Here is a 27,131-nt window from a genome sequence, read left to right as displayed (position 1 = left end):
GCTCTGCCCCATCCCTGTTTTTCCCATAAGCCCTGTTGTTTTTAATGCGCGAAATACCATAATGTGGAAATATTTAGGAGCACATGTACCATGTTATAGCAGAACTGACTGTACCTTGAACAATATTTCATAATGTGCTCCATATCCTTGGTGCACCCATATCTACATAATTCATTAGATTCTGTATAATGAATCTATTATAATAACTATAAAATCCATTGATTGCAATATTAGCTGTGTATATTGCACTGTCTATGTATTTGCTGTGTACCCACGTAGTTTTTTATGTACTGAATGTAATATGTGTACAGTTAATTGTAAGATTCCTCTGGTTGACTGTAGCGGGAATCGTGTCCTACATTTCTATGAATAAAGAATTTTATTATTATTATAAATTCAACTTATTAGATTTGATTAAAGTATTATTTAGACTTATGTGTAGATATTTGCCACTCCAAAAATTTTCTACAGTTACTGGTAATATTGTGCTCTACATGCAACAAATAAACTAGGAACTGGTATTAGATGCTATACATACTGCAAAGAAGCATGTTCTTTTTTATACTGTGATAAACATTTTAGTGCCACTCACACCTCCACATATTTATTTTATTTTAAAACAATGTTTTTTACAGCAGCACCAAATAAAAAAATCAAAAACCATTCAAAACTTTCATACCTGGCCCTGTCCAAGTGAAATTGCATCAAATTTATCTCCTCCAAATCCTTTGTCTTCTGCAAACTTGAGAAGAGCTGCCATTGGATCGGCTCCAGGAGATAATATAAAAAGCAGTGGAATCAAAGAAGCAGAATCTGCGTAACTTTGGGCCAAATCAAATGGTGGAGGCAGAACAAACTTTTGTCCTAATCGTAGGCTGACAAATTTTGTAACCATAGGAACAACCTATAATAAAAAGATATAGATATTTTATGCTGCTTCTTATAGGTAAGATTATTTAGCCAAAGTTTCCAAAAGTGATGTTGTTGTTGTTTTGGTTTTTAGGAGCATTAGCAACTAAGGCCATATTGTTCCGGGGGATATGCAGTGTTCATTCCCTGACCTTTCCACATCCTCTGTATTTGGTGGTCACGGGCTCGAACCCCAGTCTAATCAAGAAGCGTGTGCTACGCACTGCTGCTCCTGCCCACCTGGCTACCTAGGGGCCTTCCAAAAGTGAAAAGCTGATATATGAGATAATCATGCCTATGTGTCTGTCCTTCCTTCAATAACTGTTTTTTGTTTACAGACTAATCCAAACAAAATTTACTGTACATGTAGAGCATGGTGAGTATGTTTTTATTTTTATATGCAATTCTGCTTCAAAATGATAGCCACTAAAATTATAGTGTAACAGAAACTGAAATACAACCAATGGGGAAGGGGGGGATCATACGGTATCCTAACAGGCAATGTTTCCTCTAGACTGCATGGACAAACAGCAAATGAGTGATGATTATCACATAATTAATTACACTAGTTTACAAATTTAAGTATGTTCACTGGGGTTTGAATTTCAATAGGTCCTACTGCCGAAATATGTTGCTGTGATTTCAATTATGACTTAGATTTTTTCTATCACATCCAGATACATCACAATTTAAGAAATAAAAAAGTATTGTTTTTTACGAAAGTATATAACTTTATTATATTTATTAATGACAAATTGATAGGATTACATTTTCATATATCAAAAAATATGTAAATACTAACAAGTATTAATCAAAATTCTGAAACTTTCATTAATCAGACTTTTGCCTCTTTGTTTGAAAAGAAGTTTAATCGTTTTTCTTTTATGTACAGTGCCAGGTTTCTCTCTTTATAAACACCAGCAGTAGTCGGTCATCATGCTTGCATTTCACCTTCCCTGGTACCTCTGCTCCATTTCCTTTATGTCCTGATGGAATCTCTCCCCTTGTTCTTCGCTCATCTGTGCAAGATTTTTGGGGATAAAATCAAGATGGGGATGCAAAAAAGTGAATTTTGATGCTCATCATCATCATCAGCCATTTTCAATCCACTGCAGGATGAAGGCCTCTCCAGCAACTTTCCAGTTCCTTCTGTTTTGAGCACTGGCCATCCATTTACTACTCAAAAACTCATGAATTTCATCTATCCATCTCCGCCTTTGTCTTCCAGGTTTTCTTCTAGCTCCTCTTGGGTACCATTCTGTTATTTTCTTAGTCCATCTGTCATCATGTCTTCGAGCTATATGTCCTGCCCAAGACCATTTTAGTTCTTTAGTTTTGAAAAGAATGTCCTTTACTTGAGTTTGCTGCTTAATCCATGTGTTTCTCTTCTTATCTAACAGTCTGATTCCCAATATAATTCGTTCCATTCTTCGCTGTGTAGTTCTTAGCTTCTCTTCCATTCTTTTGGTGAGTGCCCAAGTTTCACTTCCATAAGTCATGGTGGGGAGCATACATTGGTTCATTATTTTATGTTTCAGACAAACTGGGATATTGCTCTTCAGTATGTGACTATATTTCCTGAATGCTATCCATCCAAAATTTATTCTTCTCTTGACTTCCAGCCATTTATCATTATTACAGCTAATAACTTGTCCCAGATAAGTATATGACTCCACCTTTTCAATTACTGCTCCTTCAATCATTATTTCCCTTTCCGTGGCATACTTGTTCATCATTACTTTTGTTTTAGTCATATTCATCTTTAGTCCAAAATCCTTACTAACTGTGCATAACTGATTAAGATTTTCCTCTAATTCTTTGGGATCGTGGCTTATGACCACAATGTCATCTGCAAATCGTAAATGGTTTAGGTACTCTCCGTTCACATTATCTCCTTTCTGCGACCAGTCTAATCTTCTGAAAGCTTCCTCAAGGGCAGCAGTAAACAGCTTCGGAGATATTGTGTCTCCTTGTCGAACTCCTTTCTCGATTTTAAATTTCCTACTGTCTTTGTCTAGTCTAATAAAGGATGTAGCACTCTCATATATTTTCTTTAAAATCATAATATATGGAGTATCTATGCCTTGTCTTTCCAGTGCCCGAAACATTGCCTTATGCCGTATGGAGTCAAATGCCTTTTCATAATCCACAAATGCCAGGCATAATGGTGTTTTATATTCATTTGCTTTCTCCGTTAGCTGTGATATTACGTGAAGGTGATCCATAGTTGAGAATCCTGTCCTAAAGCCAGCTTGCTCTTTCGGTTGATTCTCATCGAGTATTCTTTCTAATCTGTTAGTAATGACCCTTGAGAACAACTTGTAGATATGGGATAACAAGCTAATTGGTCTATAATTTCCAATTTCTGATTTATCTCCTTTCTTATGCAGCAAAACTATGATTGCATTATTCCACTGCGTAGGCATCACACCTTTTCTAATGCACTTTGTGAAGAGCCTTGTCAGTTTTTGTGTTATGTCTCTTCCTCCCAATTTTAACAACTCTACAGTAACTTCATCTTCGCCCGGGGCTTTCCGATTCTTCATTTTCTTCAATGCATGTTCTACCTCATCAGGAAGAATATCGGGTATGTCGTATGTGTTGCTACTTTGCAATCCATCTTCCCCACTGCTGGTATCATTCCCTCGCTCCTTGTATAATTCTCTATAGTAGTCTTCTGCTATTTGAATTATGCCTTCTCTGCTGTTTATAAGTACACCATCGCTATTCTTCAGTTTCAGTATCATTTGTCTTGCTGTATTACTGCTCATGGCTGCTGATTTAAATCCTTTGTTTTCCCTTAATGCTTGTTCTACTTTTCTTGTGTTAAATCTTCTTATGTCCTCTCTGAGTCTCTTTCTAATGGCTTTGCATAACTCAGTATACTCAATTTTCTCCCTGTCAGTGTTTGTCTTGCTCTTCATTTGTCGTCTTTGGTTCATCATGACAAGTGTTTCTTGACTAATTTTTTCTTCTTTGGATTTCTGTTTCCCTATAGGTTTCTTGGGCTTTATCACTTTCAGAAAGTTGTAATATTCCTCGTTGATATCTTGGTCCTGAGCAGTCTGCAGAAGCTCAAACTTGTTCTTAAGTTCCAGTACATACTGCTTTTTCTCCTCCTCTGCTATTTCAAAGACCTTTGTATTATTTACTCGAGTCAGTGTTTTCCTTTCCTTTCTTACATCTATATCAAGTGTACATCTTACCACTCTGTGATCACTTCCAACATTTACCTTATTCAGGACGGTAACATCATTCACAATATATCTTCTGTTAGTGAGGATGAAGTCGATTTCATTATTTGTTAATCCATTTGGACTCTTCCATGGCCACTTTCTGTTCACCCTTTTCTTGAAAAAAGTGTTCATTACTGACATTCCTTGAGATTCTGCAAATTCCACAAGTCTTTCACCTCTTTTATTTCTTTCACCAATTCCAAAATTTCCTATAGTTCCTCTTTCTGCGCTGTTTTGCCTTTTTCCAACCTTAGCATTGAAGTCCCCCATAATAATAGTGTAGTGGGTTTTCTGCTCATCTAGAAGACTCTCAATTTCAGTGTACATTTCTTCAACCTCTTCATCATCATGGCTCGACGTTGGTGCATAAATCATTAGAATCTTTAGCTTGTACCTCTTAGAAATCTTGAGTATTAGTCTTGACACCCTTGGTAATGTACTTTTGAATTCCAAAATGTTGTTTTTAAAATCTTTATGGACCAGAAACCCAACTCCACCTTCACTCCTTTCACTGTTTCCATTGGTGTACAGCAGATTTCCACTTGATAAACTTATAAGTGATTCATTTCTTCTTCTTGTTTCAGCCAAACCGATGATATTCCAATTCACATTTTCTAATTCCTTTTCCAGCTCTAATATCCTGTCTTCACCGATGAGTGATCGTACGTTATAACAGGCCAAGTTCAATTTCCGTGCATGGCAGCCTGGTCGTACCCAGAGATTCTTAGCACCCTCTTCTTCCACTCTGATCCTCTCGCTGCCGTAAGAGGGAGAGTGAAAGCTGCTGGGGACTGAGGGCCATTTGTATTGTTGTGCTCTCATTGCTGGAGGGTTTGGTCTTTTCCTCTTCACGCTGACCAGGCATCTTGAAGAGAACCACTCTACACATTCGTTGCCACCTAAGTGACGTAACAGGGCTTACCATCGAGAAGGTGTGCATGAGTGGATTTTAGGGAGGCAGGCCAACCGGACTTCTCCTAAATCTTCTGTATATTGCAACTTAAACTGCGAAGCTTTTCGAGCATATTTTGAACAATTTTCTCATAATCCAGTGATTTATGATTTTCTAGAAAGTTTTCCATTACACTTTTAAAAGCAATCCAGGCTTCCCTTTCAACATCAGTCATAGTAGTTTCAAACTGACCGTCTAAAACTAATTTTCTAATTTGGAGATACCTTCCTTAAGTTTTGCGTCAGATAAACCGGGAAATTTACTGCAAAGGTACTTAAAGCAGTTGCCATCCTTATTCAATGCTTTAACAAATTGCTTCATTATGCCTAACTTGATATGCAGTGGAGGTAAAAGTATTTTATCTGGCTTCACCAAACTTTTGTGCACAATATTTTTTGACCCCTGTGTAAGATTGTGCCTCCGAGGCCACTGCTTCTTTATTCAATGCAGCGCTTTAGCTCTGCAATCCCATTCACAAATAAAACATGGATCTTAGTGTACCCACCCTGTTTCCCCAACAACATACATAACACTTTTAAGTCTCCACATAGTTGCCATTCGTGATCTTGATATTTAATTTTCTCCAGAAGCAACTTTAGATTGTCATAAGTTTCTTTAAGTAGACTGAATGAGCAACTGGCAGAGATGTGTACTTATCTCCATTATACAATAGAACACCTTTAAAACTAGTCTTAGAAGAGTCTATAAATAGTCTCCATTCACTAGGAACATATGATGGAGTTCCTAAGGCACTTATTAAACCAGCGATATCACTGCAATGTACGAGAGGACCTACTTGTGAAAAATACTGTATAAACTCCCTTTCACGATTTCTGTACCAGGAAAATGATGTACCTGGAGCAAGTAAGTTCTTCGCTTGAAGTCTGGATCCCAGAATTTCAGCAGCATACTTTGGAAGATCTAAGTCCCTTACTAAATCATTCCGTTCGACTTGTGTGAATTGCTGTGGCATTAAAATATTTTCTGGTTGATAACATTCCTCTTCACTAACCTCTTTAGCTTCTGCTTCAGTGGAAGAAGAGGTGGAATCCAAAGTTTGTGGTGGAGGTTTTACAGGCAGATCAGGTCCTTGCGGAACCAGTCTTATGGCTGATGGTAGATCTGGATATTTGATGTCCTTTTTATTTTTTGAATTGTAACCTTTAACGTCACATGCGCAAAAGTAACATTCGGCATGGCTTACTGGCTTGTGCCACACCATAGGAATAGCAAATGGCAAGCACATCTTTTTTCCTTGACTCCATTTTCTAAGATGTTCGACACATGTATGGCATACTTTATGCGGTACCCACGATTTATCCTGATCGCCTAGTTTTATGTCAAAGTATGCATAATACAATTTTTTTTACAAAATCGGTAATATTTTGCCTCTGCTTTATAGGAACAAAATAACCACATACGTAAAAAAATATGTCAAGACTGTTTATACACTTTCTGGTTGCCATACTAAAAGAAAACTAACACACAATGAGAGCTCACAACGGTTTTTACATAAGTACTGTGACTGCATAAGGGATGTGCCACTAATATAGGGGGTGCCTCCATAGCCAGGTGGGAAGGAGCAGCAGTGCGTAGCACATGCTTCTTGATTAGACCGGGGTTCGAGCCCATCACCACCAAATACGGAGGATGCGGAAAGGTCAGGGAATGACCACCGCATATTCCCAGAGCAATAGGGCCTTAGTTACTAATGCTCCTGAAAACCAAATAACTTATATAGGGTCTGTGGTTGAGTGGACTGTACAAACAAGTGAGTGCATGCTCAGACAAGTTTAACCCGTAACTACACACAGGAGTCTCCCGGACTCCACTCAGAAAATGAAATTCTGGGAATCACAGATGGGCCGGAAGAGCGGGGTGAGGGACTGTCTACCTTCCTGGGTCAAGGTTGGTTACCTTGCAGTGTGTGTGTGTGTATAGTTACGGATTAAACATGCACAATCTGTTGTATTTGAGGCAAATATTTGATACTGATTATGAATATAGGGGTATAAAACTTGTAAACCATTGCAGAAACTATAATTATGTACACATTTGCATTAATACCTAGGTAATATTTTGTTAATGAATTGTGAAAAATCTTTACGTGATAGAAACAAACGGACTTCGGTTTAGTAATCAGTAAACATGCATAAATAATTACCACATACTTTTACTCAAACCCCAGATACACTGTAAACCAGTGAATTATTGGTCGGAAACTTCTTCTGATGCAATGAGTTCAATATGTGTTAGAGGAAGATGGTGCTGAATGAACTACTACACAAGAATGGATAAACTATAAGGTAGACTACTTGAAACAGCACTTTAACCATGAGTCACAGACTAGCTCAGATTACAAGAATCAAAAATGACTGGAATTGGGCTATTACTTATGGGAACCATCAAAGGCTGTCAATTGGGACTAGAATAGGGTGACCATATACTGACAGACACAACTGGTACAAAATGAGTTTTAAAGCCTAAAATCATCCACGTCAATTTAAAAATGAACATAATTATTTTACAATATATTAAACCATATTTTCTCTTTTATAAATATTTGTTTAATTTTTAGAGCACATATTACCTAAATATGCAAAGTTTTCATTCTCCTGTGGTGTTTTTTTTTTCTGTTTTAATTTCAGGAATAATTATGCAGTATTGCAATGAAATAAATCACAAGTCAAAGGAATTACTGAACTTCTTTTTGTCCTAATCATTATTTGATTCATAAAAATTTTTGTGTGTTAAATTTAGGTTAAATATAACATACTTTGACAAAACCAGTCATTTTTGTCAAATGTTTATTTGACCAATGAACATTTGATGGCACAAGGTACAATTCTAAACATGTACTTTAATCAATGCGGTGTGTTAAAACTATATTCCAGGAGAACAAAATTTCCAAGAAAATATAAATGTTTTTAGTGTGACTATTAGGAGATTATAAATTACAAAATCTTTTAAGTGAATTATAGATTTTTCAAATATAATTTGAGAACTCAGTACCTGTGTGGAAGAAATGAAGATTTTTTAGCCACATTATTACTCTCTTTTAACTCTTCTAAAATGAAATTTTAAAAACGAAAAAAAAAAAAAAAAAAAAAACTCTGCTGAATAATAAGTTTCCATTAATTTGAAATTCCATATCAATAATATTTTTAGACATATTTGGTACTTCCTCCCAAATTTGTGTACTATTTAAAAGCAAATTTGAATTTATTGAGATATTAAATTATTATTTCTGTTATTTACAAATCTTTATATACATATCAAATATTTCATCTTTCTTCTTCTTCTTCTTCTTCTTGGTCCTTAGCTGGCAGCTGGGGGAGGCGGTTGGCCACGCAACCAGTATGCTGCTGTAGGTGCTGCAGGGTTTCGGATTTGCTCTGTGATGTTCTTCCATACTTTACGATCCATGGCGTCAGTCCTGGCCTGGTTAAGGTTGAGACGTCGGCTCTTCAAGTCATTTTCCACATGCTTGGCCCACGTTTTCCTAGGCGCGGTCCGTTGGATGCTCCATTGGGTGGGTTGTTGTCTCCAAAGGAATGTGGATGGTATTCTGTTCGTGCCCATTCTACATACGTGGCTAAACCATCTAAGCCTTCGCGTCTGGATTTGGTCGGCAATGGTTGGTTGCTGTTGGCATCTGGTGTGGATGGTATCATTAGTGATGCGGTCACGAAGTGAGATGCCCAAAATCTGCTGCAGGCATCGCATTTGGAATACCTCAAGTTTGTTTAAATCTAGCTTGAGACAAATCCATGTTTCTGATCCGTAAAGGAGAATGGGCAGGATCAAAGTCCGGAAGAGTTGGATTTTAGTCTTTGAGGAAATGTTAGTCCTCTTCCACAGACACCATTTGAGCGAGGCGAACGCAGTGGCCGCCTGTCCAATTCTGCTGTGGATTTCCACGGTGGATGCAACTTTCTTCTCCTGGACCAGCGACCCAAGGTATTTAAAGTCCTGCACTTGCTCGATCTGGACGCCTTCGAGATAGATGGTGGCTTGCGACCCATCTGTTGTCAGGGCCTTTGTCTTATCAGCATTGATCTTCAAACCGTATGGCCAGGCAATGCGGGCAATGTCGTAGAGGATGTCCGTGGATTTAGAGTCGTTACCAGCAAAGATAGCACTCATCAACGGCAAACATCAGGTCAGTCATATAGTGATCCTTGTCATATTGTATGCCCCGTCTGTTTCTGAATGCTTGCCTCATAATGGCGTCGACCACGATGTTGAAAAGCAACGGGGAGGCTACATCCCCTTGGCGGACTCCAGTTTGGATGGTAAAGTCCTCAGATAAATCGTTCTGGATGCGCACCTGGCTGGTTAAATCGTTGTATGCAGTTTGGAGGAGTGTGATGACTTTTCGAGGTACATGTTCGACCTCTAGTAGTTTCCATAAGGCAGGCCGATGGACACAGTCGAAAGCAGACTTAAAGTCAATGAAAACAATGACGGTTCACTGTCCACACTGGATCCTCTCCTCCATCAGCTGACGGATGGCAAAGATTTGATCACAGCATCCTCGCCCGGGTCTAAATCCCGCCTGTTCTTCTCGACTGGTTTGCTCGCGATGTTTTTGCAGCCTTGACTGGATGATCTTCATAAAGACCTTTCCAATGATGGAAAGGAGGCTGATGCCACGGTAGTTCTTGCAATCCCGGTTATCACCTTTCTTGTGGATTGGTACGATAATGGCTTTCCTCCATGTTAGCGGAATTTGTTCAGTGCACCAGATGGTTTTGAGGAGTGAGTGTAGTCGGCGAAGCAGTACATCTCCCCCGGCTTTGATCGCTTCTGTGGTGACTTGGTCCACTCCTGGTGCCCTGCCATTCTTTAGGGATTGTATGGCTGCTTTCACTTCTTCTACTGTAGGCTCAACATCGACCATGGAGACTTCAGGGGGATCGATAGATAGTGCGGCTTCTGGCGGTCCCTGAGGTGGGTCGTGATTATACAATGCTTTGAAGAATTCACTCCACCGTTGCAGGCGTTCGGACGGTGATCGCACAAAGGTCCCATCAGCATTCTTGATGTTGTCACTAGTCAATTTGGTCTTTCCACTCAGACATCTGAGGGTGCGGTAGAGAGTGTGGTACTCGTTCTTGAATGCTGCCACTTCAAGATCGTCTGCCACTTGGTTCCAGTATGCTTCTCTTTCCGCTGTCATCCTCTGTCGGACTTCTCGGTTTAGCTGCCGGTACCGTTCAAAGTCGACCAACTTTGTCTGTTTCCGTCTTTAAATTTCATCTTTAAATTTTGCATTTTGCATTTACATTCATGTGTGAAGTACACCATAAGTACAACATCAAATCATAACTGGGAACTAAATGATTTTTGTTTTACTAAGAAGAAAGTGGAAGAGAAATTGCTGAAGCTAAAAGCAGAAAAGGCACCTGGGATGATGGTGATTGTTACTTTTGTAATGTGAATGTCATTGTATTCTCAGCAAAGAATAAGCATAAGGTTGTGTATTTAGCAATTAGACCAATCGCTCAAGATGACAATAAGCCAATTCTGGTACCTCTGCATCAGGGAACTTAATCCATCCTGACTACATATCCAAAGAAGAGACATTGGAGCCTGTGTTAAAAGCTTTGAAGGGATTATTAAGTAAGCTAAATGTTGATGGCATCCTTACTCTTAATGAATGACCAATTTCAAATATCACATAATAATACATATGCCATCGTAAAAATGGCATCATACATTTCATATGACATAATGAAATGTATGATGCACTACATGTATTCTATTTCCTTAGAAATGTTTGCCACTCAGAGAGTTTTACTTATTGTCCATTTTAGTTTCCTTTTTAAGAAACCAGCAGTAATCTCCCATCATGGCAGTATCCTAGTGACCTTGGTACCGCTCTTCCATTGTGGATATGTTCTGATGAAAGTATTCCCCCTTGCTTATCACTTATTTCTCTAATTTTGAGGGAAAAAGCTGAGATGGGAATGAAGAATATGAATTTTCAAAGATATTCAGCAGCCAATATCTTTATAACACTATAGTAAAGTTAACATCAGAAATTCATAATTATCTTCTTTCCTTTTTCCAAGAAATCCATCCACAGCTGCTTGATCAATAGTCAACCTGCTAATTGAGTATCTATAGCTTTTCAAATGTATCATCTTCAAGGAGTTTCTTTATGTGAATTATTTAATGGAAAAACTTATAGTAACAATTATTTTCATCATTAAATTTTAGCAAAAGCTTATGTTTTTTATGATATTCACCTCTTAATTTATATGGTTTGAAGACATGGAATTTAAGTGAAAGTTAAGTTAAAAATTCCCCAAGGAAAAAGAGTGCACTTCTGTTTACTTAGGTTGTCATACATGATTAATGTGAAATGAGTAACCAAGAGTCTTAATGGAAGACTTTCATAAAATGTTGTCAGTTGGTTATTTCAAGAAAGAAAGGTTATGTGTGTTTTTATAGATGAAACGAAATTCGTAGGATGCATAGCCAAGGCACATGATGGAAATTTTAACTTTCACTTAAATTCCATGTCTTCAAACCATACGGATTAAGAGGTGAGTACCGAAAAAAACATAAGCTCTTGCTAAAATTGATTGAGAAGTTTCTTTATTTGTGGCCCAATGAAAATTCCTTCTTTCAGTAAAACTGATGGGAATGCACATTTTCATTGTGCAGTAAAACTGCTTTTAAAGTTAATTTTGAGGTATCAATAACAAATATACACTATTCATTTTTGATTGTTTTCAATGTCAAATTTGTTCAGATGACTACTATTATCTTTACAAAAACACATACAATCTTCCATAGTGAAATATTTTGAAAATACTTTGTGATGAATTAAATATACTGTAATTTTAGTTCCACTTCAAGTAACACTGTTGTAACCTAGAACAAAGGGAGTCTGCTTGCTCTTTAGACAAGTTTAAATATTCTAGTCATTCAACTCTTCTTGCTTAATTAAGTGTGGTGTCTTATAATTTTTAGGTTGTTAATCCAAATCTGTCAAAAGTTGATGGTCTAGCAAAGTCTGCAAACCAAGAATCCTTACTATATTCATCACTGATTCTTTTATCCCAATTTTGATGGCAGTATTCATATGTGAAACAGGCTTTAATGCAGATGATATATTAGGGTATGTTATGCTGTTCTTGCTTTTTCTGATCATTCTTGATATTTTGTCATAGAAAAATAGTAACTGTCAATGCGATTGCACAGTTCTTGTCATAACAAAGAAACATCAAAAGGCATGTTTTAATTTTCTCAATTAGACACATCCCTAGATTTGTGGTGTAAGTAATATAGCATGTGTACCCAAGTCTTGTCATGATCACCAATTTTTCAACCAAAGTAAAGTACAAAGAATATGCACATTTAGTAATACTATATATTTTTTTTATCTGAGTTTTTGTTGTAAACCATTCATACACAACATAAATTGTCAGGGTGATTCAGACACTTCTTTTGCTTGTGCTTCAGCATTTTAACAATATAATGTTAAGCAAAATGCAGGAAAAAAACAATATGCAATAGTTGTGCAGATAAATTTCACATGTATTCAGACTACAACTGTCTGAAAGAGGGAGGTAGGAGGAAGCAGACACAAAAGATTGAACATGTTAACTCTCACCGTCACTGCCATCTATAGCAAACATCATTATTTACATGTGCTCATAGACATATGTTTATAGGTATTAAAACAGATCAGTGTCGTATCTATAAGGTGATCCAAAAGTCAGTAGACAATTAAAGAATCGGTATTTCAGTGAATTTTTGATGTATGGTAACAAGATTAGCACAGAAATGATAGAATTACGTGGGTTTTTTCCCAAAAGAATGTCAAATATGTTCACCAGGTGGTCTACCACGAATGACGTCGTGCAAGTGTCTGCTAAAGGCACTGCAAGAACAACAGCTAAGCAGTTTAGTGAAGGTTTGGGAAAGAAAAAGAAAAGAAGCTAAGCGGTCATGTTATCATTACTGGATAAAGCACTGTTGGTGAAATGTTATTACCTTAATGTGGAATCTGCAGCTGCAGCTTTGCGATCTTTCCGTCAGCTGAAGGGTATGTGACGACGTAAAGGACCAATGACTGTTGCAGGACTAAAGATGATGACTAAGAAATTTGAGACAACTGGTTCATTACAAGATCATCCACGAACTGGAAGACCATCAACATGTGCTAAAACTGCAGCTGCAGTAGACAATGACACTCTAATGGCATCATCATCATCACATGGAGAAGCAAACACTTATGAAGTTTCACGTCGAACTGGCGTCCCATATGGGAGTGTGTGGAGAGCACTAAGAGTAGTCCTCCGTAGATATCCGTACAAAATTCACCACCTTCAAGAACTTATGCATCCTGATTTTGAAAAGTGGGAAGCATTTGCTTTATGGTTCTTTCAGCGAATTGATGAATGTGACAACTGACTGTCAAATGTTTTTGTGAACGAATAAGTCCATTTCACTTTCAATGGCACTGTAAACACATACAATTGCAGAATTTGGGTGACGGAAAACCCTTGAGCTTAAACGGAAACTTCATTGCATCAGTCAAAATTAACGGTGTGTTGTGGATTCACCTCTTCTTTAAGCTGACCTGTTACAAAACTGCGTTATCCCTAGACTGGGTGAAAAGCAAGCTTTGGATGTTGTGACATTCATGCAGGATGGAGCACCACCCCCATATTGCTTCTCCTGTGAAACAACTGTTACTCTCAGCGTTTGGAGAGAATCGAGAATGGCGACCAAGGTTTCCAGACCTGATGCCCTGCGATTTTTGGTTATGGGGCTACCTGAAGTCACGGGTTTACAGAGATAATCCAACATCATTGGCAATGCTAAAAGACTCTATATGACGGCAGGTATCAATGATACCTCCAGAAATGCTGTGCTGTTTCATGCTGTCCATAACGTCATTTACTCGAATTCAGGCAGTGCTCAACAACGAAGGCCGCCACATTGAACATTTACTATAATGAGGTGCTTTGTGGTATTACAGATCAAGCGCCACATGGTGGACATATTTGGAAATAATTTTGACATTCTTTCAGAAAAAAAACCCAAGTAATTCTATGCATTTCTGCGCTAATCTCGTTACCATACGTCAAAATTTCACTGAAATACCAATTCTTTAATTGTTTACTGACTTTTGGATCACCCTGTACATCCCTAAGTTGTTGTAAGGTATATGTATTATGGGTAAAACACAAAAACTTGAATATGCAGAAATTGTGATATGATGTGAAATATTAAGAATTATTTTCAAAATCTACCAATGAAATTGGTAGATTTTGAAAGCTGAAATTTTTTACTAGCTGAAATTGCTGAAAATAGTTGATACGTTAGTGGAGGTAAAAATCATGCTGGGAAGTGTTATCAGCAAACTGCACAATAATATCATATCATGAGTTTGATTAATACTAGCAAACACATTGCTTTGATAAGGAAAAACTTGCTCTTGCCATGTTTAACATTCTGTATAACAACAAAAACACTAAAACTGTTTTATATTTTATTGTTATAAAATATTAAAAAAATGCAAAGTTAATAATTTAATATTAAGAAAAACTAATTACAATTTACAAGGGAAAACTGTAAATAACTGAAAACTATATGCAGCTCATTACTGTATACATGAAGCTTGGTGTCTATCTTCATGATCTTCTATGTGGTGTGCTGACCTACGGTCTTCAGTCTATATTTCAGTGAGACTTCCAAAATCAATAAACAAATAAAATCCGTAAAATACATCTCCATCATGATTTTTTTTTTACTTATCGTATAAAGCACGAAGAGAAGCATTTTTTGTTGAGAATTAGTATACAGTCAGTCCTCGTATAGCACGATAGTTGTGTTCCTAGAAACCCTCGTGCAATGCAAAATCGTGCAATATAAACAACAGGCCCTATGGGAAAAATAGGGTTAGGTACCGACCACCCAAGATTGAACACACATTTGTAACCAAAACATTACCAAACACAATAAATAGTCGTAATAAAATACGTAAGTATTTTATTACGACTATTACGTAATAAAATATTGCTAATGCTTTTGCTTCTATCATAAGCAACCTTGTTTTTTGTTTGATTTTCTATCCAAACAGATGACAGCCGTTCCATCTCTTCCAATTCTTGTGTCTTAATCTAATGGATTTTAATTACACTTTGAGTTGTTCCTGCTATGAAAGTTGTTTTTATTTTCTCTGCATTCTTTGTAATTCTGGGCCTTGCCTCATTTAGGTCTGTAGCACGTGCAATATCACATGGTCTTTCATTTCGCTCAAAGCGTTTCACAATTTCATATTTTTTTCTCTATCGGCAGAGGCGGACTGGCCATAAGCCTTACCGGGGAAACCCCGGTGGGCCGGTGTGATTTTGGCCATAAACCATAGTATGAGGCCACTATAAATTTTGCCGGATAAGAATTTTGACCCAGTCCACCTCTGTTTATTGATATTGCTTTTCTTTTTCTCTCTGAATCTGCAGTGTCTTCACCAGGACGCTTCCTTTTCACACCTTTTAAGTATTTTACTCATTTTTACGGAATAAAGCACAATTACAAAATGAGGAGGCACGCTTGATACACATAAACAAAGCTGCGCGCGTGTAGCAACTGAATAAACAACACCGTAAAGGCAGAGATACACTATTAACACCTCACATTTTACTAAAGCACATTTCTAGGGGTTACTACCATAAAACAATAAAAACAATTTCTAGTTTCGTTTCTGCTAGTGGAATCTGTTATAAACTGGTAGTAAACTCAATCTAATTGCATTTGCGATTATACCGATTGCTGGAATTGTGTTGGTTTTTATGTTATTATGGTGAAATGTGTTTCCCCTTCACTTATATAAAAAACATAAATACATTCTCAGAATCTTCTCTTCATTCCTATCGTGTTGCGTTCAGTTGGGGTGATTCTGCGTTCGATTGGGGTGATTCTGCGTTCGACTGCCATTTCTTGTAAACACAAAGGCAAATCGTGCATAAGCGAATTCGGTTCGTGTTATATAAGATATTGTTCCCCTATTTATAAATCGTGTAAGATCGAATTCGTGTAGTGCAAACACATGTTATACGAGGACTGACTGTACACTGTTTTGTAATAAACTGAAAATGCATAAATGAAAGGCATGTAAATACAGATATGGTAGTGGTGTATTACCTGAATAACTGCAATATATTACACTATAAATATTAATGACTTCAACAAACTACAGTTAGTGATATATAACAATGTAAACACATGCAGCATTCATTATCTAATTAACCACATGTAATATTTTGAAATTATGAGGCAGGTGTAAATTAAATTTCCTGTTTGTGAGGTAAAAACAGACATTTCTGGTCTGATGATAAATCTCACATCTGACTCAAAATTAATCAGATGTGACTTAAGTGTCAGACCAGAAATTTCTCTATTTTATATCTCACAAAGAGAAAATTTGTCTATATTAGCACTTGACTCATCTCCAAAAATGACATATGGTTAATTCATTTGCCCTCTGTTTATGAGATAGCAAATGAACGTACATCTGCCATTTAATAAACTTGCCTTGTGACCTACTATAATGTATATCTAGAAAAATTAGTAGCTACTGGTAGGGCCTCCCAAGCTGGACAGGTCAAAGGGTAGGGGCCAGACTAAGAGAGATACCCCGGCCCTCCAGGTTAGGGGTTGCTGCAATGGGCTAGCTCCTCATTCAGTGTAAAAAATACACAAATGCTAAATGACCTACAAGTGAAAATGAAAATGGACTGCACTTTCAGAAATCGACTTGGCAAATGACCATGATTTTGGAATGCTGGAATATTCAAGGCCTTTCAACTAAAAGAAACTTTCTTCCAGATGAACTGCAAAAATTCAAGTTAGACATTGTCGTGTTATCAGAGACAAAGAAAAAAGGATGTGGAGAGAAAATAATGGGAGAATACTACCATTTTTGGAGTGGAGTCGATAAGAGTGAAAGAGCAGGAGTTTCTATTGCTGTTAAAAAGAAATTGAGACACAACATCAAAAACTGGCAATTTAATAATGAAAGAATGATCTCACTGGAACTGACAATGTATGGGAGAGAAATATGTATTTTGGGAATATATGCCCCGACTAATGACACCGCCGATACCTTGAAGGATGAATTTTGGGAGGATCTGAGAGAACTAATAGAAAAAATCCCTAAGAACAAAGAGATATTTCTAATGGGAGATTTAAATGCAAGAGTAGGAACTGAACAAAACAGCAAAGTTATTGGAAGATTTAGAGAGAAAGAGAGGAACGACAACAGAGATAGACTATGCAATCTTTGTGAACAGTTTGACTTGAGAATAAGCAACACATTTTTCCAACACAAGGATATCCATAAATATACTTGGTCACAGGAGACAGTACAATCAGATCAGTTATAGATTACATTATTTCAAAACATTCAGGGACACATGTATTGAAAGATGTCAGAGTTTATGGAGGAGCCAAATGTGGATTTGACCATTTTCTTGTTAAAACAACACTGAGGTGGAACTGGATTAAGAAAATATGTGTGGACAACCAACAATGCAGGGAAGGAGAAATGCTACAAGTGGATCAATTTAACGTTGACCTACTCCAGGACGACAGCAATAGAAACAACTTCACCCAGAGACTGGACGCTGCAATTAACATAGAGATAAAAGGTAATACTGAAGAAGAAGAGGGTGCTGACACTCTTTAAAAATTACAGCTGTCAGTTGCAGGCTCCGAAAAAAACGATAAGTCCTTGCCTTTTTATTTACATAATTGTTATTTTATATTGTACTTAATACGTAGTCTTATAGTTATTATGCTGGTTATTTTTATTTTAATTTAGATAAACAGTTTTTGTAGATATACGTAATACTTAATATACGTGGGACCGTTGTTTCGTTCGAATCTTGCAGCCGTTGTTTTTGTATATAGTGGTAGGGAATTCAAATTTTCAATTGAGGTAGTTAGGTAGTTCTAACGTATAATTTATAGAGTATTATGCTTCACTGTTTCTATTAGATAGCGTAGTATTGACATTTAATTAATTTAATTTATTGATTTTATTAATTTAAAGTATCATGCCCCAAACTAGAGCAGCAAAGCAACGGGCACAAAGTGGCAGGAGTGCTGTGACTCGGGGGAGAACTGAGGGGGGCGATTCTCCAACGCATCACAGCCTAAAAAAATGTGCAACTTGTGAAATGTTTGCCGAACTCTCTAGAACGGAACATGATATTGCCATGGGGGATGTCTTTGTGTGTGCGCAATGTAAGGAAATCAGGCGACAACAGCGTTGTTATGGGCCTATATGAGAGTTTGAAGGACAGGGTGGATGCCCTCGAAAGATCTAAATTGAGGGGCCCATCAGGCTCTCAGCTGCCCACATCAACGCCAGAGCTTGCACTTGGTCATCACGCAACACAGTGGCAACCCCCAAGGCAGAATGCGCTGGTCCCACAGGAACTAGTAGTTGCTGGTGACTCTATTGTCAGGGAAACGGGAAACATGCTTTGTAAAAAGGATAGGTGGAACAGGACCAGGGTATGTCTGCCAGGGGCAAAGATTGATGATGTTGTAGAGCGGATATCATCTTTTAAGGGCACAAAAGGTGATATAGTTGTACACGTTGACACTAATGATATTAGGAGTAGGAGACCGGCAGAATTACTTAACAACTACAGGTCACTTTTGAACAAAAGCCGAGAATTAGGGTTGAATTTGAAAGTGTCTGCAATTCTGCCCAGACACGATAGAAGGGAGTATATAATGAGAGCCTTGTCAATCAATTCGGCCTTGGAAAGAATGTGCAAGGCTCAAGGGGTAGAATTTTTTTTCAGCCTGGACTGTACTTGTTAACAAGAGAGACTGCTTCTATAGGGACGGGATACACTTAAATAGAAAGGGTGCAAGAATATTTGCTGATGCTATCGAGGCAGCGTTAGGTGGGTCAGAAAACTGCTAGCTTGGGGGGATACAAGGACTAATAGTTTAACAGTAGCCGTAGGCAGAGGTGAAGGTAATTCTTGCACAACTTCTATTAGAATAAGTAGCGATCTGGAGCATGGGGTGTTGGGGGTTTCAGGGACGGTCGGCAGTCATCCTGAAATAGGTGGGTATATGGGATGTGTTAGGGTAACTAAGAATAGGAGTAGGAGCATGTATGCTTGCATGTATACCAATGCTAGAAGTATAGTAAATAAATTTGATGAATTTGAAGTGTTGGTCAAGACATCAAAGGCGGATATTGTTGCGATAGCAGAGATGTGGTGTCACACAGATATAAGGAATGCTGAACTGGAATTTGGGGAGTACAATGTGTACAGAAAGGATAGACAGGATAGAAAGGGAGGTGGTGTTATGCTGTTAATTAAGAAAAACATAAAATCAAAAGAAGTGCATCCAGTTGATATAGATGAACAGTGCACTGTTGAGTCAGTTTGGTGTGACATAAGCACTGCAAAAGCAAAAATAAGAGTAGGAGTGTGTTATAGGCCTAATGACTCGAATGAGTACAATGAACAATTGTACAGAGAAATAGAGTGGGCTAGTAAATCGGAATGTCTTATAATGGGGGATTTTAACTTCCCAGATTGACTGGAACTTGTGGGTTGGTCACTCACACACAAGTCAGACTTTTGTGGATTTATTGGATTATTGTTTTCTTCAGCAGCATGTTCGAGAGGCAACCAGAGAAAGTAATACTCTTGATCTGGTTATCAGCAGTAATCATTCGTGTATTAAGAATTTGCAGATAAAGGAACCACTAGGTGGCAGTGATCACAGTGTACTGATGTGGGATTTACTTAAAGATTTAATTACCATCGGAGGTAAAGGAAAGGGTTTTTGCTTCCGTAAAGGTGAGTACAGTGCTCTCCGACAGGTTTTAAATTCTGTACAGCGGAATCAACTGATGATGTTACCAACAGTAAATTCTAAGTGGGAAGCGTTCAAGGAATTAATCGTGGAAGCTACTAAAAGTTTCATACCTATTAAGAAATATTGTTTAAGGTTTAGGCCTAAATGGTTATCTAATGAACTAATGAGACTCGTAATAGAGAAGAAAAATGCATGGGATGCATATAAATTATCAAGCGACTCAGAAGCCTATGGCAGATATAAGCTAGTCTGGAGGTTAGGCAGGCGAAGGCAGATTATGAGAAATCCTTGGCAAAAGATGCTAAGAAAAACAGCAAGGATTTCTTTACTTATATAAACTCTAAAAGGAAGGGGATGAATCTGATTGGTCCACTTGACATCGATGGTTCAACTGTTGATGATCCTGCTCAGATAGCAAACAAACTGAATGAGTATTTTGCATCTACATGCACACATGAGGAATTATTAAGGTTTGAAAATGGCAGAAGGTTATCAAATTGTAGCAGGATACTTAATGATTTTGGAATAACTGAAAGCAAAGTGGAGTAGAAATTGTTGAAGTTAATCATAAGAAAAGCACTTGGGGTGGATAGGATCTATCCAATTATATTAAAGGACGCGGCAAAGCAACTAAACGAACCCTTAGCCATAATTATGAGAGCGTCCTTGGACTCAGGAGAGGTTCCCACGGACTAGAGATGTGCAAATGTATCCCCAATTCACAAATTCTGTTCCGGGTAAAATAATGGAGTCACTGGTTAAAGATGCATTGCAGGATCATCTAGACAAGACTGCAGCAATAATTCAAACACAGCATGGGTTTGTTAAGGGAAAGTCTTGTCTGACAAATTTGATAGGATATTATGATGTGGTTATAAAAAGGAACTGGATGCAAAAAATAATTTTGATATCATTAATTGCTGGAACAAACTTCCATCTGTCGTTGTGGAAGTTGTTAGTTTGAATAAATTTAAGGAGGAACTGGACAGGCATTTGGAGAAAATGGTGCGTTTTTTTTTTTGGCCGATGCTGCATAAGCTCATACACTTGCTTTCTTGCATCACATGCCACTGCTACTACTACTACTACTAAATCTACGAATATTTAAAAAATACTGTTAAAAAAATAGCTCATGAAATCCTAGGCAAAAAGAAGAGCCAAGGACCAAAAAAGACCTGGATTACAGAGAAAGTAAGAGCTGCTGTAGAGGAAAAGAAACTTGCATATCAGAAATGGCTGGGTGATAGGAATGATGCATATAGGAACATTTATGTTGAAAATAAGAAAATAGCCAATTGGTTGGTAGTAGAAGTGAAAAATGAAGAATGGGAAAGGAAATGCACAACTATTAATAGCAAATTGGGCTTCAAGCAATCAGCAGAATCGTGGAAGGTCCTTAAAGTCTTGAGAAAACAGAATAAACACAATGCTTATTTGCAATTAATACCTTTGAAAGATTGGACGGAGTATTATGAAGGACTTTTAAAAGAAGACTGGGGAGAGTTCAAGATGATGGAGGATTTTGGTGTAGAAGACTCGGGCTTAAAAGTTTCTGTTAGGGAAGTGGAACTCCTGCTAAAGGAAGAAAGGAAGGAATGGTAAATCACCTGGACCTGGAGGAGTTTACATGGAACTTCTGAAATATAGAGGAAGAGGAGACACTGTTCTGATACAAAAACTGTTAAATAGTATACTGAGAGGAGAAGAAATACCAAAAGAAATGATAACAGGATATATTACATCAATTTATAAGAAGGGTGATTGGAAAAGCTGTTCAAATTACAGAGGAATATGCATCCTGAACCCGCTGTTAAAGATCCTTCGAAAATGGATCAGGAACTATTTAGAAGCCCGAATCGAGATATCAGAAGAACAAAGTGGTTTTTCAGCCAGGAGGTCATGGACCATATCTCAACAGTACGACAGATCCTTGAAAAATGCCAATCAAAAGGAAAAAAAATCTTTATGATTTTTATTGATCTTGAAAAGGCATATGACAGTGTTCCAAGAAAACTCTTATGGGAGGCATTGAAAGAGGCAAATATTGATGGACAACTGATTAACATTATTAAGGCAATTTACAGGAATAATAGATGCAGAATTAAAGTGGGATCAGCTTTTTCACCTGAATTCCACACTTCAAAAGGCTTATTACAAGGTTGTTGCATGTCACCAACACTTTTCAAAATTTATATCTACATCTGCCTAAGATCCTGGTCAAAAAAATGCAATAAAATGGGATTGCTCATTAATAAGAACACCTATATTCACAATTTACTTTTTGCAGACGATCAGGTGGTGATAGCACAAGACTTAGAAGATGCAAAGTATGCATGTCGTCAATTGTTTGAGGAATATAAACAATAGGGTCTAAAAATCAATTTTAGCAAGACTGAAATGTTGTCTTCAGGATCAGGACAAGTATTAAATATTGCAGGTTTTTAAATCAAACAAGTTGATAAATTCAAATATTTGGGATCAATCTTAAAAAGTGATGGATCATCCCAAGCAGGATCAATAAGAGAATTGCAGATGGCAGAAAGGCTATCAGCATGTTAAACTCTGTTCTGTGGAGAAAAAATATCCTAAATAAAACAAAGAAACTTATATTTCAAACGATTGTACAAAGTCTTCTATTGTATGGAGCAGAAACCTGGACATTGAATAGGTGAGCGAAAAACAAATTGCTCTCCATAGAAATGGATTTTTGGAGATGCTCAGCAGGAACTTCTAGAAGAGATAGTTATTTGTTATTTGGTTTTTTTTTTAGGAGCATTAGTAGCAACTAAGGCCATATTGCTTCAGGGATATGTGGTGGTCATTCGCTGACCTTTCTGCACCCTCTGTATTTGGTGGTCACGGGCTCGAACCCCGGTCTAATCAAGAAGCGTGTGCTATGCACTGCTGCTCCTGCTCACCTGGCTACGGAGGCGCCAGAAGAGATAGAAAACAGAATGAAGACATAAGGGAAAAAATGGAAGTGAAAAAGACTATTATTGACACCATCAAAGAAAAGCATCTAACATGGTATGAACATGTAAAACGGATGCAAGAAAACAGATATCCAAAGGCTATCCTGGAATGGATACTCCTGGAAGAAGGAGAAGAGGAAGAGACCTAGGAGGACATGGATGGATGGAGTACGGGAGTGCATGACGGCCCGAGGCTTAACTGACCAAGACAACCCAGAACCGCATTTTATGGTGGGAAAAAATTCCTAACAAGAAATAACTTGTAGGCTGAAGAAACCCATTGTAAATAGAAACACTCCTCTTGAAGAAGAAGAAAAATTAGTGCAAATTAATGCATTAGTTATAAAAATAGCACATTATTATAATATATCTGTTTACCTTATCTGGCCTTAAAACACGGGCCACCATCATTTTCTGAAAGTCTGTAAGTTCATCCTGCCATGGAGCTGGAAGAGGTGTGTTCTGTGGCTCTTTACTGTCATAAATCTCTTTCCATGCAGATGATCGTTCCTGGAAGTCACTTCTGGATTGAAAATTAAATGATATACTGTTAATTCAGAACAAACAATTTAGAAAATTTTACTGGTCAAAGTAAATGCATAGCACTACTTGGCTTGAGACAGTATTTTAGCTTTCTAGGAGGTTGAAATGCCCTATCCATCTCCTCACCCCCAGCCCCACCCCAACCAATGCAAAAGCGAAATGGAAGTAGTGAGGGAGGGAGAGGGCATCATTATTACATGATATGCTTCCTATATAAGTCAGTGATTCTGTGTTTCTGCTTGTCTGTAGGTATAAAATTTCCACAGGTGTAGCAAAAGAAAATCAGGATTGATGACAGAAAAAAATGTTACATTAATAATGTATTTTGAAAACGAAATGCACAAGGCATAATCCTTATGGGTTTTGGTAATCTAACTATATAATTATCGGTGTAGATATACCAATAGTTAACCCATAATTTGTGAACTACGTATGTAGTGTGTAATAAGAGCAATCGTTTTAAGATAGTATCTCATATCGTGGGTGTCTTCAACAACGAGATAGCTGGTATTGCACTACTTCAGAATAAATAACGCTTCTCTAGTAGAGAGAAGACTACTGTTATTTATTTTCAGAGGATACCACCACCTAGACGATTGTTTCAAAACTAGTGAGGCTTCAATCATCAGTGGGTGGGGCAGGTACAACATGCAACATGCCATCACAGTTGCGAAGTTATTATCACAATATGAGAGATGCAAAGGGTGTTGATAATAATGTATTTGAAAATGAAATGCACAGAGGCATAATCCTTATTGGTTTTGGTAATTAACTATATAATATCAGTGTAGATACACCATAGTTTAACCCATCAATTTGAACTATGTATGTAGTGTAAAAGGCATCGTTTTTGTATTGTGGATATAACTTCACAACTGTGATGGCATGTTTGCACTACCAGGGTACCTGCTCGCACATCTGACTGATGAAGCCCACTAGCTTTGAAACAATCGTCCGGATGGTGGTATCCTCTGAAAATAAATAACAGTAGCCTTCTCTACTAGAGAAGCGTTATTTATTTGAAGTAGTGCAATACCAGCTATCTCAATGTGAAGGCACCTCGACCAATATGAGATACTATTAAAAACAATGCCTTTTTACACTACATACGTAGTTGTATGTACATTTATGGATTAACTATGGTGTCTCTACACCGATATTATCATAATTAATAATGTAACACTTACATGACTCTGAAAAAAAGCAAAAGTCACATATACCAGTGAAATGTTTTACTCAAAACAGTTCAAAAATAGGCACCTCCATAGCCAGGTGGGCACGAGCAGCAGGGCGTAGCACATGCTTCTTGATTAGACCAGAGTTTCGAGCCTGTGCCCACCAAATACGGAGGATGCGGAAAGGTCAGGGAGAATGACCATCACATATCCCCCCCCCCCCCAGTAGCAATATGGCCTTAGTTGCTAATGCTCCTAAAAACCAAATAACAATAACCACAGTTCAAAAATAATGAAAAAATTGTTAAACTTTAGTTCATTTTTGCCTATGATTTCTTCCTCCTAAGGGTCAGTCTCTGATTTTTTTCATCCATAAGCAAACTGATACACTGTACATTCTGGAATATAAATCAATGAATGCTTTAAAGATTCATCTAAAATATTAAGGTTGACTTATATGCTGAATATAGACACTAAAACTTGAAGTAAAAGCATGGATCACGATTAGAAAGATATAAATTAGAAATCCATAACAATATATTTATTGCAAAAATTTTTACAGATATACACTGTTGCTTGTCTTTTTAAACTCAAAGATTTGTTCATCATCTCCATCATATGAAAGCAGTCAGTAAAATTCACTGGAAGTTGTTTTCGGATTTACTTTTTGAGTTTACTTTTAAGACTGTCATTTTTTTATAACAAATGAACTTCCATATTGAAGTTTACAGAGAAACCAATTTGCAGTGCACTACTACTACTTTGGTCCTTGAGGCGTGTCACAGACATTCTCTCAGGTATGACAGGCTAGGGATTGTAGCTTGGGAATCTAAAATGCTGATGAAATTGATATTTGGGTGACACTTGAGTGTCACCCAAACTAAAGTGACTGGACCAAACTAAAGTGAAGTCTGATATTCTGCGACAACCAAATTCATTGCTTATACATTTATGATGGTGGGACTGTTTATTATTATTATTATTGGCCATATGGTGCAAGGAAGCCTGAGGCTTGTGCTGCACAAGCCAAAAAAAAATTTCAGAGTTACCCTGAGAGAGAGAGAGAGAGAGAGAGAGAGAGAGAGAGAGAGAGAGAGAGAGAGAGAGAGAGAGAGAGAGAGAGAGAGAGAGAGAGTAGAAAGGAATCACCAAGAAAGAGAAGAATGATTATATCCAGCTCAGGACCCTGGGTGTGCCAAGCCAATACTCACCAGATGTGAGCCCCTGGGGTTAGTAACCCTGGGTGTAATTCCCATGTGAAGGTCCCAAAATAATGAACCTTATATACTGGAGGTGACCACTTAGGTGCAAACCAACATAAGCAAGTGCTGAGGTGTGGGTCTACAACATATAGAGGAAAGCCATCCCTTTGTGTTACCAGGCAATACCAGGTGGTAGATGACTCTCATCAATTGATGCAAAACCAATGCTTTGCTTATTAGAGGCTGAAGTGGTTAAACCCATGTTTAATCTCCAGAGCAATGCTCCAGCAACCCTACCCCTCATCTTTCATGCAGTATGATTAATCTCTTTTGAAGTTATGATGGACATCATGGCAAGATCCAATCTTCTTTACATTTCCAGAATACAGCTCCAAAATGGCCACTAGATAGTCAACTGGACTGAACCTATTAGTAACTCTCTAGGAGGCATTCAGGTCAGCTAGTGCATAATCTCGCTGCCTCTACTCTGCTAAGCAGTGACTGGAGGGAGTCTGAGTAATGTATACAGGGTGTTTCAGTTAAACGTTTCAGAACTTCTAAGAGGGGTAGGGTACATCCTGACAACTCGAAATCATATAGCAATGTGGGGTCGGAAATGCTTTCCTGAAGCGGTGTTGTACACAGAAGCACCATAAAGAAAAGAGACCGTAAGTGAGAAATCGTTTTAATAATACATGAAAAGAAGCAAAAGGTACATGGATTAAAGTAAGTGTTCGAAGTTTCTTCCACGGGCTACAATGCACGCCTCACATCTCCGACGCATGGACATCCGAACATTCTGGAATACTCCAGGCGAATTTCGAATTTCTTGAACAAGAACGCCAAGTTAGTAGGATGGATGATTACACGAACGCAGAGTTAGCCAATATGCATTTGGCGTACGGGGCTGCAAATTGTAGTGGGCCAGCCGCACAGCGTTTGTACGTGGAACGATATCCGACGAGGCGTATTCCCAGTTACAATTTCTTTGCAAGACTGCACCAGAGGTTGGCTGAGAGAGGTTCATTTGAAAGAGCTGACAGGGACAGGGTAAGAACAGCACGGACTCCAGCCATCGAACAGAATGTGCTGCAGCATGTACAGGGGAATCCAAGAACGAGTACACGAAGTCTAGCAAACGCAGTCGGGGTTTCCAATTGCAGCGTCTGGAGGATTCTCCGAGAACAAGACATGCATCCGTTTCACGTGCAGCGTGTCCAGACACAGCAACCGGAGGATTATGCACCTACTTAGGCCTATAG

General features: G+C 37.9%; 1 protein-coding gene across 1 annotated transcript in view; it reads right to left on the bottom strand.

Annotated features, from left to right (window-relative positions):
• The window catches only part of LOC150086891 (dynein axonemal heavy chain 7-like), a 1,233,418-nt gene that overhangs the window by 209,873 nt on the left and 996,414 nt on the right, over positions 1-27,131 (bottom strand). The window contains exons 51-52 of the mRNA XM_090372313.1: positions 23,328-23,472; positions 680-904 (exon numbers count right to left, since the gene is read on the bottom strand). Of these exons, the coding sequence (XP_090228439.1) occupies positions 680-904; positions 23,328-23,472 (370 nt within the window). The remainder of the gene's footprint in view (positions 1-679; positions 905-23,327; positions 23,473-27,131) is intronic.

Source organism: Mastigoproctus giganteus, chromosome 4, assembly GCF_048544385.1.
Source record: "Mastigoproctus giganteus isolate SK-2022 chromosome 4, ASM4854438v1, whole genome shotgun sequence".
Taxonomy (NCBI): domain Eukaryota; kingdom Metazoa; phylum Arthropoda; class Arachnida; order Uropygi; family Thelyphonidae; genus Mastigoproctus; species Mastigoproctus giganteus.
The sequence above is the reverse complement of the archived record's forward strand: the minus strand, read 5'-3'. Positions and strand labels throughout refer to the sequence as shown.